At 38.8% G+C, this 17,894-nt stretch overlaps 2 protein-coding genes across 2 annotated transcripts in view; one reads left to right on the top strand and one right to left on the bottom strand.

The window, feature by feature from the left end:
* LOC134537614 (uncharacterized) overlaps positions 1-17,894 on the top strand; it is an 86,464-nt gene that overhangs the window by 5,552 nt on the left and 63,018 nt on the right. Inside the window, exon 2 of the mRNA XM_063378256.1 lies at positions 3,075-3,215. Coding sequence (XP_063234326.1) covers positions 3,098-3,215 — 118 coding nt within the window. The 5' untranslated portion in view covers positions 3,075-3,097. The remainder of the gene's footprint in view (positions 1-3,074; positions 3,216-17,894) is intronic.
* The window catches only part of LOC134537612 (survival motor neuron protein 1), an 84,134-nt gene that overhangs the window by 19,202 nt on the left and 47,038 nt on the right, over positions 1-17,894 (bottom strand). The gene's annotated exons all lie outside the window — the stretch shown is intronic.

Here is a 17,894-nt window from a genome sequence, read left to right as displayed (position 1 = left end):
TAACGATTGTGTTGGTGTCATGTAGGTATGGAATATTTTGGAAACCGCGATACAGTCCGCGACCGATGTATTTCAATAGAACGGTTCCTAAAGAACTAGTCTTTGAAGTGACTAGTTCTGAACGAACTAGTTCTTTCCAAAGAACTATATTTCCCATCCCTAGTTCCCACGCGGGGTCGCAGTGTGTGGGCAAGGCCCGCCGTGTGATAACGAGCTCGCGATACGCGCGCTGATATCGATCCACCCGCCGCGACATCCGCGTGGCACCGCTGCCGGAGAGACAACACACGCTCGCGCGCGCTCCACCGCCGTCGACACTTCCGCTCCTGCCGACACGAGGCCTTCGACAATAAAAAAAACAAAATAAAACACGTGTCTTTCAGCAGGGAAGCCTTCTTTTCACAGACGAGAGAGCCGAACTTCCGATCGTGCATCTTAGGTTTTTTTTTTGTTCATTGTAAATAATATTAAAAATGTTTATTTTGGACAACTCATGATAACTAATGGTCAATTAGGTTAGGTTAGGTTAGCGACATTATAAATACTTTAAAACATTGTAGACGGTTGATTTGGTTAGGATAGCTACATTAAAGATACTGTGAAATCATGTAAACTGTTCCCTAGCGCTGGATAGCTACATATTAAAAAGTTATTTGCTAAGCAACCATAAAATGATTTTACAGTATTTTTTAATGTATCTATACTTACCTAATATAACCAACTATCCACAATGTTTTAAAGTATTTATAATGTAGCTAACCTATTGAATAATTCTTTAAATTACTTCTTGCTAATTTTAAGAATGACATCTTACTTATAAGTTAAACACGCGCATTTGGAGAATAAATGCCCGCGAATTTTTTTTTCCACCCAAATAAATACACCTGTTGTGGTACGGAAAAAAAAAGCGAACATGTACTTCGGGTGTGGCTCTCTCGTCTGTGAAAACAAGGCTTCCCCTTTTTAGTAGTCTACTCGCCATAGACGTTTGACATCTAACCTCGGTACCGAGCAGATTCGTGTGTTCTCGTGTTGCAGATACACTTTCAATACGAAACTCGGACACGAAATTTAACGTATAATTCTTTAAAAGTTTACCGAGCGTCATAAATACTCGTATACCCAAATTGTGTTTTCAACTAAATTTCTGGAGGCAATCACACGTAGTTTTCAGCAACACGCCGCTAGAATTCGCTGCCGCAGCAGCCACGTCAACTATCGAATCATTCCATTTGCAGGCCGTTTTAAACTATAGGCCTACATATAATGCAACTGCCCCCGATAAAAACGAAAAAAGACTTTTAAATTAAAAAAAAATTAAACCATAGCTTATTGAACCTGATTGTCGACAAGGAATTTAATTAAAAATTCTGCCAATCATGTTTAAATTCATTGAACAGTTAATTCTATAAATTTTCTTTTTTGATTTGTGAACTTTCGTTCGCTCCATCCACCATCAATAGCAGCACCGTCTGTTACACATTTTCTTCCTTTAATTCCGACGCATTCACGAAATTACCCCAACCAAACGCCGCATACCGAGGGCTAAGATGTTACACATACAAAAACTCTTGTTTTTAGATTTAGTGAGACTGCAAACTGAGCGAGGTTCTTCGACAGTAATAATTATAGTAATAGCATGGGACTAACCAAATTAATAGGAACAAATACAAATAAAAGTCAAAACGGGAATGGATAAGCGGGGAACGAGGGAATAGCATTTGTTCAAATTCAACCTCTTTCGTTTGGGGGGGGGGGGGTCTATGACCCAATAAATAATCATTATAAACCATGAAAAATGGCATGCAATTTATTAAAAAATAATAATTTGTGAGCATTCAATAAATTAATAAGAGTTGCAAGTTGCATAAGCTAATATTTAAAAAAATATTAAGGTTGTAGTTATTATGACTTCTCACAGATGACGAAATGTGACGTTTTCGTAATTGGTGTCTTTCAAAGTGTTAATACCAAACTATTAATAAATGTCCCTATCGAACATCTTATGTAACTGTAGCTACAATGGGAAATGTCACATTTCTACGGCATGGTTGATATCCACATAATTTTACTGCTAGAACCAGTTTTTGATCGTTGGTAGTAGATACCAACATGCATCTAGCCAGTTCGAGTTGTGATTTATACGGTGTTTCAGCGAAATGTAAATAACAATGACCATCTCACTATTTAAATGCAGCGTTCATGTCATGAAATGGTTGGCGATCGAAACGAGACTAAGTTTTAATAATTTACGAAAATTATTAAAAATACTTATTACGAATATTATAAAATTGTAATAAAAAAGGGGGTTGTCTGTACAGGCGGTATACGGGCGATAATTTTAGGTAATAACGTCATAAGAAAACATTGATGAAAAATTGCATATTTTTTAATTTCAAATATTATTTACAGTTTTTTACAAATTTAATTTAAATAATTTGTTCAAATATAATCACGAACAATTATTTTAAAAGACCGCCTTAACCTGTTTGATATTGTAGAAGATTTTCTCGCACGGTGGTTGGCCGGTTCTTGCACGCTCGGTTCAGGCGGAAAGTGACAATGAGTCATGCTTTTTTCGTGCGTGCAGCCGGCGTTATCACGTCAAAAAATATTATAAAAATTATAAATTGCTCTCTTTATTGAACGAGAGGTATCAAAAGGTTTACTAGGGGATCCAGTCGGAAACGGCGATTAGCAATAGTGATAACATTTTCAGAATCGTGAGCTGAGACTTGCAAAATTTTTCCATCGTAACATCTATGCAGCGCACTGGTCTGCCTGGACGGTAGCCTACAACTCACGTAGTTACGGTTCCCTACCACGTTCGTGCAACTTCGGATTTCTCTCAAAAATTGAAATTTAAAAAATCGAAGGGTTAGGTTAGGTTAGGTTAGGTTAGTCACAACATGCTTGAACTTCTGATTTAGCGGCTGAAGTGGCGTTAATTGTTAATACCAAAACGAAAAACTTCGGAAATCTTCGGAAAGTCTTGCAGGGAACCTAAACTACGTGAGTTGTAGGCTTCCCCTGCCTGGAGACAGAGCGACAGCCCGGCTCGCTGGTTGGTGCAGGTGGCGCTCCGGTGGCGGTCGCCATGAGCCGCTCCGACAGTCCCGCCTCAGTGGCGCTGCTGTTTGCGGCGGCCGCCGCAGTCAGCGTGCTGCTCGTCCTGCTGCTCAACGCCGAGGCCAAGAGCAGGAAGTCGCACAGAGGTACGAGCCATAGAGTCCATCCTTGACTGACGCTCGCAATGCAGGGTCAAGCGACTGCCGCCTGAAGTTGCGACAGAGAGTCAGTCGCCCGTGTGTCAGGGTGAAAACTCCTGATTTGTTGTTTGCAAACCACTCGGATAAACCACAGCTAATGTTTGACGTCGGCCGACACTGCACAGTTCGACGACGCACCAATAACCCGACAGTGTTTTATTTTCATGACGTCATCGCTCACTGCGCCATCTGTGGTACAACTCGGGAACCAAGTTCAAAATCACCCGCGCTAGCGCGCGCGCGTAATATCGAGGCTCAGAGGGTTTTAATCCCTGAATAAAACAAATAATATTTTATAATTATTATTAATAATTAAATCGTAAACATAATTTACAAAACCAATATACATAAACAAATATACAGTAAAAATAAATACGCAGGTCCAAATCGCTCGACTTTGTCGCTTATAGCGAAATCGTAATTTCCCGAAGCTTCCGAACGGTATTTTATGGAGGAATATCAAAACTGAACATTACATGTATTGTATGTTGGTGTTAAATTAAAAATATATATTTATTTAATTATGCTTATTTGTGTATAGAACTAGAAAAACTAAGATTTTTAATTTTTTTTTAAAGAAAATATTGTTTTATTACGTTATTTTTATCTCGCTATTCAAGTCTTATTAATGTCACTGTGTGATATTGATCATTATCAATTATAAAAAAATAATGTGATCGAGTATTTCAGTACTCGCCAGTGATGTGTCAACATTTAAACCTCGGTAACAAACATATTCATGTGTTCTCATGTTGTTCATGTTGGAAATTATAATACGAAAACTCGGACACGAAATTTAACGTAGTATTCTTTAAAATAGTGGCTAGAGTGGTAGTAAACTGATAAATAAAATATTCGCTTTTCAAATACCAAAATATCTGGATGCGAATAACACACGTACTTTCTGCACCCGCCGCTCGAATTCGCTGCCTGAATCGTCAACGTTGCTAGCCGCTATCATGTACAGATATCGGCACTAAAAAAAAAAAACAATTGGTACGGTTCCGATAAAGCGAAAAAGGCTTGAAAAAATCCTAAACTCCGACTTTGGACCTGATTTTCGACATTAATTTTATTAAAATACTGCCCATCTTGTTAAAATTCACTGAACAGTTAATGCTATAGAGTTTCCGCAAACGTTAGAAGTTATACTTCTATGGCATTACTAGAATATTAACCTGAAACAATTAAAAACACATACCATTACACTAATTATATGCTTGTATATTTGTTTTTGCCTAAAAGACTGAAATCAGTCTGTAAATACTTCTTACTAACAAACCTTAACCTTATTGAGTTGATTCAACGTTAATCTTGAATAATATTTTTAAGTTATTAAAAAGAAAAGAAAAGTTCTTCCTCTGACAATATTTCCACTACATCCCTCGAGCTTATTAAGCCCGTTGGGAATTAGCGAAGAGAATCTGTATTATAATTATGGTAATGCTAGTTGTTATTACTTTTTAATATTACTATGTTACTTCACAAAATATATTCCAGGGTAATTAAACTATAATAAAGTTTCATTTGGCACACCAATACGTTTAGTATGTCCTCTAATGTTTACGAAAGTGACCATATACGTGTTTATGGGTGCGCCATCTTTGTGGCACATTTACGTTTCATCGACTTCAGTTTCATTTCCACGAAATTACTCCTGCCAAATGCCGCATCCGAGAGCTAAGATGTTTACACTTCAAAAAGAAATGTAACTGTCTACGTGAGATATTGGAAAACCACCCCCATCCCCCCCCCCCTTTCCGACCCCCGTAAAGCAGAATTTGGGTACCTACTTCTTGATGAAATTTTGCATACATGAATTTTAAAATAAGATGAAAATTACTGGCTATGTCTGATTTAAAAATAAAAATTACTATCGAGGTTTTTTTTATTATACCTTCCTAATTTATTATTGAAATTCGGTAGATACTTGATACTTACAAGTACTTACTTATTAAATCTAAATTACGCCACATTCGTATATCGCATCCGTATGAAGTCGGGGCGGGTCGCTGGTATACATACAAGCAACTCTATATCCATAATGCTGTAAACTATTTTTCTATTACAGAAGTAATTTAACAATTTTTTTAAAATTTTTTGTAACAATTAAGTTTAAATAGTTTAGTGCATTAAATTAAAAAAATAATAATTATAACTTCTAACGCACGTACATAAGTAAATGCATTTTTTTTTAAAATTAAAATCTCGTATTTGTTTTGTAATCTGGAATGCGTGACTGTTATTACATTGGTCTGTTTTTGAGAGCGTAAATTTTGCACGCTGCGTATTATTTAGGAACCGTTATGTACGGCAGCCTTTCTGTCAGTTTAGGCGACGGTTTTGACATTGCGCCTCCCGTCTTTTTTTCTTTTTTCCGGTCCATCTACCTGCGAGAAATATGTGACGTCAGAATGCCTGGAGTTATGGGCTGTTGATTAAAAAAAGAATAAAAAAAGGAGTGTCGCACGGCAGCTGGATTGCACAATACTGCTTCAGAGGGAAACGGATTGTTTATAGGTTTTGATTTGAGACATTTATGTGAAGGCAAGCATGTAAATCTGAATAAGTGAATTAAAACAGTGAAACAATAAAAACTGTAAATTTTACTAAAGGATTATCCTGCCTTTAATGATTGCCTGCAGCTGTGAGCCAATAGAGACTTCTCCTCTTAGATGAGAGGCAGGAGGATTTCAAATATTTGTGGTAGAATAAAGAAAGCAAGGGAAGTATCGAATTGAAATTTTAGAAAAGTTCTTTAAAAGAACAGTAATGACGAACACACACACAAAAAAATCAAGTAGGCGTGTGCGATCGAGCTTCAAAAAGCGACATAGATACACACAGAGCTGAGAGTTCACCAGAATGCTTTGTGGCGAAACGGAAATCTAACCCGCTATGTATGGGTACCACAGCTAGTATTTCATGTTTACGTGAAACACACTGTCCGGCCTGTAAGCTTTTCAGGTGCCGTAACTTCAGAAAAAAAAATGTTTTGAAAATTTATAATTAGTTTTCAAGTTATTTGTTTCTAAAAAAAAAAAAAAACACGGAAAATGAATCACGTGAGTGAGTTTCAAATTTAGTTGTGCGGCTTGCTTCAATGGCGAGGCTATGCAATAGCTCGAATTTCTTTCCGTAACTTGTCACGAATGCTCTGCGAAACGGGAATCCCGTCGACAATAACGGACAGGGGGTCGATAAGTCTGTCCGTCCGCGCGGCCACCCGCCAAGCTTTGGCAGCTCGGGAAGGCTTTTTGACGGACGGCCCGATGACGTCACACCGAGTCCCCCCCAGATCGCCAGATGGCCGCGTCATCGACGGCCGGATGACGGCTGGACGGATGTGACGTGAGAATTAACTGCAGACTTTTCATATCACTCCAGCGGCGTGCCCAGTTTCTAAACGGAAATTTAATTATTCATTTAGAGATCGGTTTGGCGCAGTTAAGGGGGCCCGCCTCGTCAGGGGTGTATCTGTGTTAGCGAGGCGGGGTGATAAGCGTGACTCTCGCTGGTGCTTCTAGCGCGGTGTCTCTTGTCTGAACTGGCCCGCAGTCTTCTCGTCGTCGCAGGATAACTGTGAAATTTAAGCGGTGACCGTAATATTATATGGCCGAGAAATGAAGATAAAGGTGTGATGCAAGTCCCTTAAGTGCTTTCAAGAATCTGTAATGGTTGTTTTACGCCTAAAAATTACTGTGAAAACAGGCGTTTTAACAATTTCAACTCCTATAAAAATACAATTTAAAAACTTCATCCAAAATCAAAAGTAGGTACTTTTCGGCCCTCAGCGAACTCTTAAATGCTTTTCGTAAGCAGGCCCCTTTCTGATATCTTGAAGTTTTGAAATCTCGTTGTTTTTCCGAAGCTCTGCGCATCGTATGTGTGTCCGGGTTGGCTTACACTGAGCCATGAGACATAAACAACGTATAGTAAGATATAGCTATAAATAAAATATAAAATTACATACTAACAAATTACCAATTACAGAAATTACTGATAAATCATCTACAAATTTAACATTCAAGTCTATAACTAAAATAAACCATGTAAAAATAATGTATAAAATATAAAAATAATAAAATATAATCACATACAAACCTAAAACAAATTAAATACGGTTTTAAATACTAAAATATAATTGCAATTATGGAATGCATCGTTGACAGGATATGGAGTATCCCGATGGAAAAATAAAACACTACACTAACATAGTTTCCCGATTTCAAAAAAATCCAGGTTCATCATCACGCAAGGAATAAAAACTAGGTAGCCTTGGTCGAAGGGGATAAATCTGACCACTCAGCCACTGCAACCCCTAACACATTAAACTATTTTCTATAAATGTCATTGCAGTTCAGGCTACTGAATGAATATGTGTGTGTGAGTATGAGAATGACATCATGATAAGAATTGCATCCAGTATTCAGTAGATACACGCACCCGCTCATAACGATGCCTATTTTTTTATAACAGTTTATGTGTAACCGGGCCGTACCATGGTGACACTGTGGAGCTCACCTCACAAGACATTTGGTCGGCAGTATAACTAGAATACTTACCATGAACAGGCACGTTTTGCTGTAGGTTATGTGATAGAAAACAAAAGCTGTGCTTCTAAAAGGTATTATACGTACCATCCACTTATTTTTAATGTATATTTAGCTTAAGAAACGACAACGGAAATGTGAAATACAGTTATTACAGCAAATCTGATTGGCTTAAAAAGTATCGGGTTTTTGGGAGCGATTTGTTACCAAAGTGTTCAACAATGTGAAAAATTGAAACTTGGCAGGAGTTAATAAAGAAAGAGGATTAATGTGTCAATGTGTTAATGGGTTAAACTTATAAACTCTCAACGTACGGTAAGAAATAATATTATGTTCGTTCAGAACGCGAGTCTGTCGGGAACAAACTGCTCTCTCGGTAATTAATCACAGGCCGTCCGTTCGCGAAGTTATTACTACTTCTGGGACTACGAGTCCCGGTCACATCACGGGAAAGATTAACGAGCGGTTGATGTAGCATTTATTTCGCGTCTCGTGAGCTAACTGAGAGAGAGAGAGAGAGAGAGAGAGAGAGAGAGAGAGAGAGAGAGAGAAGGGGTGGGGGAGGAATTCTTCAAGATTCCAACAACAGATATAAACTGTAAGAGAAGGTAGATTAATATGGTGAATGTCGTGCAAAGTTCATTTTCAGCTGCACAAAAAAGAAAAGAAAAAAAGCGTGTGTAACTCAGTACACGTGACTCGTAAGTATGTCGTAAGGAATGAGAAAAAAAAGGGGGGGAGCAGAAAGAGAGAAATACAATTTTCTAAAAACCTTATAGTATTAATAGGATTTATTTAAAGGATCGTTTACACAAATCTATAGTTTTTAAATGTCACTAACTTAACCAAATCATTAAATCAATAATGATTAATTAACAATACATATTATTCACTGTATAAATACACCATAAAGAAACTCTGTGAGTGTTAAGCCCAGTCCAGAATGTGCAGTCGGCAGTTGGCAGTCGTGCAGTCGGCAGTCCGCAGTCGTATAACAGCCACGCCATGTTCACAATAGACGGCAGTTTGCAGTCGGGGAGGCTACGCATTTCGGCTAGCTTTCTACCAAAGAAATACCAAGTTGTATGCATACAAATATACATATATTTCACAATTCGAAATCAATAGCCGAGGTAGGTATTGTTTGATTCGTCAGTGTAAATAAAACAAGTGAAAATGACACGTAGCTGATCAAAAGTAAATAAGTAGGGATCTTTCTAGTCTATTGTCGCCGCTACTACAAATGTCTAAAATTCGTTTGGTATGGGTACAGCAAATTATAGTCTTTGTTTTTTAGATCGTATAGCTACATACATACACATATATATACACACACACACGAAATGACGTCGACAAAATACTGCGATCTGATTGGCTAGCAGACAACTTGCAGTCGAGCAGTCGGCAGTCCAAGATTAAGTTTGGCGATCGCCGACTGCAGAGTTGCCGACTGCCGACTGCTCGACTGCTCATTGAGAAGTTTGAAAGGGATATGCGTATAGTAATATCCGACTGCACGACTGAGAACTGCAGACTGCCGACTGCCGACTGCACATTCTGGACTGGGCTTCACTGTTCCTTCAAACATTTCTGCCATTTGGAACACGCCAAATCTCTCAACAAATATGAAATTCATAACAGGTAGCGCTATCTCTGCGCTAATGGTTGAACAAGGAGGGACGCGAGCGCACTGGTAGCAAATATAAAATTCAAGGCATTCACAGCTGACTGTATAGGATACCTGTTTATATATATTTTTACTAAAACAAGCGCATGCGCACATTTGTCTTATTCTTTCGTTCATCTATCTCTCTCTCTTTTTTTTTGGCTGGGGACGAATCATCGCACAAAGAGGAAAACGAAAACGAGCCCAGCAACATATATAGAACAGTTCTCTCTTTATATCTCTTTGGTCAAGTGATTTTTCTCTGTCATTTTCGCGTCAGAAGCAAGCTTTACACAACAATGTTTCACGAAAAACGCATTAAAATTCGGCCTTGGAATTTTACTCCCATCGCGCCCGAAGAAGTTGAACTTCAAAACTTTTAGTTTAGCACTTGAGTATAGAGTGAAGTCATTTTCCGAGTGCAGTGTTTTATAGATTTTACCTAAGGCTCGGTCTCATACGCTGAGTTTGTTATTTCATTTTCTTTGGCATTACTTTTAATAAAGTCATTTTCCTGTAGATGTATTCTGACAGCTTTCTTGGATCACGAAGTTGTTTCACTAGATATTTACTAATGTTACTTTCGGGCTGTACACTGTATTTTTTTTTTGTAAATAGAACCGAAATATTCATGTAAATTTAAAGTTATTTAAAAATATATATATTTACATGAAAACAACTGCATATATACAAAATAGTGTTCGCAGTTAATGCTGGGTTCTGATTTTTAACCGGACATTTATGCTTTGTTTTTTCCAAATACCTCCAAAGTTAAATCTATTTGGAAATCGTTCCCTGAATAGCTTTCCGGTATTAACTGTGCACATTAATAAGCATAAAAAAGTCAAATTAATGAATATTCGATTATATTTTCCGTGGTTTAAAAAATTATGCTTGAATGAAACATCAATTAAAATATGTATATATTATTGTGCACCAATTTTCTTAAAAATACTTAGGATTATTTTTAAAAACAAATTAATATACCTATGCAAAAATAACCATAGCCATGTGTTGTACAAAGTTAAAACATCTTTATTGTAGTGTTACAAATGATTTATCGGCAACTTGTATCCAAAATTTTGAAAAAGTACGGAAATTTCTATCCTGTGTATAAGTTCATGCCAGAGATCATAATTACGAATACTGGCGTGACATTTTTTTTACCTCTAATTTATAACACTTACCAAATATCTGTTTAAAAATGGAGTTGAACATTAATATGTACGAGCGCTATCGAGATAATTTACAGAAAAAAACCTTAATTAAAAGTAATTACAAAACAAAAGAATCACTCAACATGAAGTAATGTTACGAGCAGGCGTTTCACATAGATTTCCAAAAGTCGTCACTAATAGTAAAAGTTTCAGTTGTGTGTGACAAGTGTAGCTGGTACACTTATTACTAACAAAATTTTGGCAACATAACCACACTTGAAACAAAAAAAAAAAAAATTAGAGACACAATATAATTTAATCATATTTTTTTTTATTTTAACTCATTAGAGGAAGAACAAGACCACAAATCTTTCTAGGAGAATTATTAGAAAACTGTAAATTTAACCTATCTAGCTAGATATGAAATTAGGTTAAACAACAGGTGTCGGCACAATTGTCATTAAACCAGGGTTTTTGTAGTACCTAGCCTACAAGTAAATCAATTGTAAATTTGTGAAAGTTCACTTGTCATTACAAGTTTTGCAAGAGTGTACTTGTGAAACACTTGCAACTGAACAGTTTTATGAAATTGTAAAATTCCACTTGTTAGTTAAAATTTGCACGTTCGTTAAATGGGTATCCGTGGATATAGTGGCAGCTCGCAGCGCACTCTGCAACCAACAAGCGAGGGTGGAACTAAACACGCCAGACGCGGGGAATTTTTTTTTTCCCCCTCCGTCCGGGGAATTTTCACTCCCGCGCCACTCCACCTGACAGAAGCCAATAAAAATCCCCTGTCGAGCTTTTGCGCCCATGTGGCCAATTACAACTACGAAGCAGTCGCGTTAATCTCAGTGCTACCTAATTCTGGGGAAAAAAAAAAAAGAATCGTCTGTTGTTAACTGCGATTGCACGATTCGGTGTTGTTTTGGCAGCAAGTTACGGGGAAGTAGCTCTACATTTTGACACCTTATTAAAGCTTTGTCTCACATACGATGTTTATTATGTAATTTCCTTGTCGTCGCTGGTTTTTAATGGAATTTTGCATTCACTTCAACTGCGCGACATTTTTACAGTTCGCTGATAACGCGTAGTAATTATGTGGTGGTTCAATTAGTAACCGAACAAAAAAATGTAAGAGAGCTGTCATGATGAATTTACAAGAATTACTTTAAGGGCGATTAGACCTCGCCATCTTGCAATTTCAAATATTTTGGTACCGCTTCTAATAAAGCTTCCGTGCTAATGTTTTTTGGTTTGGCTACTTTTTGAGTGAACGCTTGTGAATGTTGTGGTCGCCCGCGTGAAGTAATAAGTTAGTTATTTCCTCGCGGTATTTATGTGATTGTGAAGTTTATCATATATGTCATTGAAACCATAGAACAAGGTAGAAGTGCGACTCTTAGACTGGAAAATGAAAACAATGTTTAGCGCGACGTTGTGACGCTACCAGATGGTTGGGCCCATGACTACTAGCAAAAACAACTCGGTCGAGACGTTAAAATCCAAAGTGTTAAGTTTATAATGTTAATTTAACTCTTTGACGACAAATTGCTTAGCAAAAAGAGGTTTAAGCAGTTGCGAAAAACATTTAAAAGCGGTTTTGTAATGAAAAAAAAACAGCATGTTCTATATAAATGAATAGGTGATGCAGAATTCCTGGTATGTGGCTACCAAAATAAAGTGAATTAATTGTGCTTATGTAGAAAGGTAAACTCGAAAGTAGGTTTCAGTCTCGGCAATTAGATTTGCTCCTCCATGATCGAAACTACGATTTTTTTTTCTTCCCCAGTTTCCATTTTTTTCGTCTGCAGTGACATCGCTGTCGAAGAAACGCCACGCCAGAACAGAACAGATGAATCAGCGGGCGGCGACGTGGCTCCGTTCGACGGCGGCTTTGTCCGTATTGTTGTGTGGGTCGTCTGTCTGTCCGCCGTCGAAGGAGCGCAGGGCGGGTTGTCGGGACGTCGCGTCGTCGCCGCGTCTGTTCCGACACCGGCACAGCCGGCCGACCTCGCTGGGTGCCGTGATGGATCGCGAGAGAGAACGGCCAGGGCCTTTTCACACCCGTCGTTCCAGCTCTCCGCGAACAACTCCACTTCCCCCCATTCTCCCAGCATCCTGCTCTTCACCACGTCGATACCCGGGGTGCGGCGTTGTTTGATGGATTCCCCGACACCCTCCCCCCTGTTGTGGTTGGTGTGGGATACGACGGGAAGCCTTCTTTTCACAGACGAGAGAGCCAAACGCCCGATCGTGCATCTTCGGGTTTTTTTTTGTTCATTGTAACTCATGATAACTAGGGACACCTGTATTTCGCAGAATACATTTCGTGTCAAGGTATGTCACAAAACACTGTAGCTTTTTCTTAGAGTAATGGCGAATCGTGTGCGTGCAGCAGTACGGTATCCACATTCCCATTGGCCCCGTCAAGTGCGGGAAAACACCTCTCGCCGACCACAGCCAATAACTACAAGAAAAAAATTACGGTGTTTTGCGATGTACCTAGACACGAAATGTATTCGCGAAATACAGGTGTCGCTAATGATAACTAATTGTCAATTAGGTTAGGTTAGCTACATTATAAATACTTTAAAACATTGCGGACGGTTTTATTTGGTTAGGATAGCTACACTAAATTTACTGTGAAATCATGCAAACAGTTTCCTAGCCCTGGATAGCTACATATTAAAAAAATTATTTGCTAAGCAACCATAAAATGATTTCACAGTATTTTTAATGTAGCTATACTTACCTAATATAACAGACCATCCACAAAGTTTTAAAGTATTTATAATGTAGCTAACCTATCCTAATCGACCGCAAAATTTAATGCCGTTCCGGTTTATACAATGAGATAGAACGGGAAAGAAAAAATAAGCGAGCATGAAGTTCGGGGAACTTCGGGTGTGGCTCTCTCGTCTGTGAAATGAAGGCTTCCCGGGATACGACAGCAGTCGCCTTCCCCCTCCCCCCTCAAGGAAAAAAAAACACGTGAGCGAGTGTAACATCTAACCTCGGTAACGTGTACTCATGTTGCAAATACACTTACAATACGAAACTCTAAACACGAAATTTAACGTGGAATTCCTTGCCTTGCTGGCGAAATATTGCGCCTGGTCATTTCGCTTGCATGAGCTTATTCATTCGATGCGCTTACAGCTGATAAAATTCGTGATTTATTCTCGCAGGAGAATACAATGGAGGTAAGACGTTATGGAGATGGTGTGAGCAATCTTTGCCATGTTAGTAATTGAAGTCAAAAACAAGAACGATCCTTCACCCCCACTTTCCTATCTGGATAACAAAACAACTATCCACTTCCTTGTGGCCCTTTTGAAATTCTTCCTGGAGAGTTAATTTCATGATATTAAACAAGCTTCTAGCATTAGCCTTTAAACAATGGAAGTATAAGTCGAAGTCTACTGGTTAGCACTTGGGTAGAAAAACAAATCGTAGCTTTATAAAGACTAATATGCTATAAAAATTTTAATAGCTTAGAAAGAACTAGCTAGGAAGAATCGCAAATATCCCATTACGTAGTGAATATTGCTAAACAAAAATTAATACCAACACATCTGCGAGAAATTAGCGACAAACTTCATTATACACAAAAAAAAATATTTTGCTATGCAGATAGGAAAAGGGGGTTGAAGGGTCGTTTCTCATTTTGGCTTCAAATATCAACATGGCAAATACTGAACACACCAACTCCCTTTAATTCTTACCACCATCCCTTAAAAAGCTAAGGTTGGGTTTGCTAACCCAGCGTGACTTCAACTCTCCAGTCTCCACAGACTAATACCTCCATGAAGAGAGCCAACTACTGAACTTCGTCCCCATAGAGTGCGTGCTCGTGGCGAGAGGCGTCCGACGACAGGATTAGCAAACTACATCAGACTCTATGACAAACTAAGTCTCCTCTCCCACGGCCTCACGGCGCCCTTTTTGCCTCTCGCCCGGAATACAGGATCTGCGACCCTTTCCCTCGGCGGCCCTCAGCAAGAACATGTCCGCGCGCTTAAGCCCTCGCGAACATTTGATCTCTGGAAGCCTCGTGCAGCTTTTGGCTGCTTACGAATGATAAAGTAAAATTCAGGGTTTTACTGTAGTGTCACAGATACTGTCACACTGTTGCTTCCTACACCTTTTTTTTTTTTTTTTTTTTTTAATAAACTTGGTATCATAATTTTCGAGGCAGAGGGTGTCCAAGTCTGTATGGTAACATGATAAAAGTGTATTGAGGCAGTTTTTCTTTTCTCCAGCTAAAATTTGCGCCATATTGGTTTGATTCGTGGAAAAGGTTTTTATTGACTGCTTTTCAAGTGAAACTTGTTTGGTGAGGGGGCTACAATTTTTGAGCGTTACGAAAATTCCAATCGCATGAGAGGCAGTAGCGGATCCAGAGGGGGGGCTAAGGGGCTCAAGCCCCCTCCAAAAGCATCTGGGTCCACTATTGTTTTAGTGTTTGCCTTGTAAAGCCTAGCCTCAGCTGGGTCAAGCCCCTCCCAAACAAAAATCCTGGATCCGCCACTGATGAGAGGTATAGTTAGGTAGAGGCAGATGAAGAAACGGCAGGGGAGAGGTATAAATGACGCAGCATACATAACACCTGCAGTAGATAAAGTAATTTGTAAACCGTTCCCTAAATAGTTTTTCCAGTGTTAACATGCGCACATAATCAGCTTAATAAAACAAAATAAAGTAAATTATTGAATATTCCATTATGTTTTCCATGGTTTAAAATAATTATGCTTTAATGAAACACCAATAAAACCATAAAATTATGCGCTAATTCTTAGTATTATCCCGAAAAACGTACTTAATATATGCCAAAAAAATAGCCATGTGTTGCACAAAGTTACAATATCTTTATTTTATTATTACAAACTATTTCTTGGCAATCTTCTGTAAAAGTACAGAAAATATTTTTTCCTGTGTGTGAAAAATCTGAGGTTTACCCTACCTGGAATCGGAACAGACACTTAATCATATTGTCTGCAATGGGGTTTGCCTTATGATGGCGGAACAGGAAATATCATTGTGCGGCGCACATTCCTAACTACATAAAATGTTTGTGAGCTACAATTTTCATTTTCGTGAAAACACACCATGTGGTGATTTTTTTTACTGTCAAAAAATATACGCGTTTGAAACGAAATCGTGAAATGAAACATGCTTGTGGGAGTGAAAATGTTATTACGTGCTTATTCATGGTCGGCAATTCCCCCACCCCTCCGAACATTGTCTCTTCCCCAGCTTCAAACATAAGAGAAGTTTTAATTAAAACTTTCGGCCGGAGCTCACACAGTTTTGAAGTCCCAGAGACCTGACGCGGAACTGCCCCTGTACGTGTTTACAAACCAGCGGCTGGACGCATTCACAGTGTGTTTTCGTGCGGAAATAAACCTTCAGGCACTTTTGTTTACCAAAAGAAATTCACGTGACCCCTATTTTGTCGGTCAAATTTCATGACGCACTTTTTTGTGATTTGAATCGGGGGCGTCTTGTCAACTTCGAAGCTTAAAAGTTACAAAATACAAATTAGCACATCCCAGCGCCATTTTATTTTACCCAAGTATTAGTGCAGAATGTATTATATCGAGATATTTTGTATACTAATATTATAAAGAGAGTGTGTGTGTCTGTCTGTAACGGGTAAACTCAAAAACTACTGGGCCGATTAAAAAAAAATTCTTTGCTATAAAGCTAAATATGTTATGTGAAACGGTTTGAATTTATATTTAGTTATAATAAAGCAGAAAAAGGCAGCCGGTAGTTGGCGAAATCATCAGATCTGTCATCGAGCACGTGATGTGCACGGGGCTCCTCTTTTGCTGGTCACCTCTCGCGCTAATTTGAGAAGGGGGGAGGAGGATGCTAGCAGCCTATGCCAGGAGCTTGGAGTCACCGGCGTGGTCCTCTACGTAATTCACTGGGAGGAATGGTTCCGCCATTTGTCTTTCCCCCTTTACCCTCCTTCTGACGCTCGAGTTCTTGGCAAGACGTGCCTCCCTGATAACTGAGCGTTCTCGCAATTCCTCCAACCCCCTTCTCCTCCCCATCAACTCTATAATACTCTGTAAATCTCTCTCTTCCTCTTTCTTTCGCACCCCCCCCCCTTTCTCTACCTCTTTCTACCTCTGTAATTCTCTGTAAATCTCTCTGTACCTCTTTCTCTCTATCCATGTCTCTACCTATCTTTCTCTGCATCTCTTTACTTTCTCTACCTTTATTTACCAATTACTCTATTCTTCTTTCTCTACCTCTCTCTACCCATCTCTCTACCTACCTCACTATCTCTCTTTAACTATCTCTACCCCTCTATACCTGTATTTATACATATCTCTATTTCTGTAACACTCTCTTCCCATCAAAAACAAAAAAAGGAGAAAAAAAACATTTAGTTGCATCAGTAGAGGTGGATGGGTTAGATTACTCTTCTCCCATTTACCGATGATGATGATGATGATGATGATGATGATGATGATGATGATGATGATGATGATGATGATGATGGGGGGGTTGGTCGACCCAGAGGCCGGCTTGTACCCCAGCCATCGCCACGGCGTGAGTGGGGCAACTAGGCGAGATGATTCTGCTGTGGTTTAACGTTTCCTTCGGCTGTGCTGACGGTGAAGAGTCGGAGGGAAGTATTGCACGAGTGGAGAAGTCCCCTGACCCTGCCGGGAGTCGAGCCCGGGACTTCTTGGCTGAAAAGGCAAACGCTCAGACCATTGAGTCGACGTCAGAACCTTTACCAGCTGAGAACCGAAAAAAAAAATTGGTTGTCTGTAAAGTCGGTTTAAGGACGATAGTTTAACGTGACAACGTCATAACAAAACATTGATGAAATGATTGCATACTTTTATGAATAAAATTGAATAATTTTTATTGAATTAGCACTATTTTGTATGGATACAAAGATGGAGTGAAATGAAATCTACAATTTAATTGATAAATTTACTTTTATTTGCACTCATTAATTCAAATATATTTATTACTTTAACGAAGAGATTATTTTAACTATAACTTTTATACATGTTTGCTATTTAACTTCCTTCCAATCTGTGTTATTCTGTTAAGGATAGGACGATGATAGGAAAAGTAGGAAACGAATGGGAGTGTTTCAAGTTTAATGTGTCTCGAAAAAGTCAAATCGATGGTTGTTCCAATCGAGTGGAAGAGAGATATATGCGGCGCAAGCGTACAATGAGCGTAACGGGACAATGTGCGTTACGGGACACTT

This window comes from Bacillus rossius, chromosome 12 (assembly GCF_032445375.1).
Source record: "Bacillus rossius redtenbacheri isolate Brsri chromosome 12, Brsri_v3, whole genome shotgun sequence".
NCBI lineage: Eukaryota > Metazoa > Arthropoda > Insecta > Phasmatodea > Bacillidae > Bacillus > Bacillus rossius.
The sequence above is the reverse complement of the archived record's forward strand: the minus strand, read 5'-3'. Positions and strand labels throughout refer to the sequence as shown.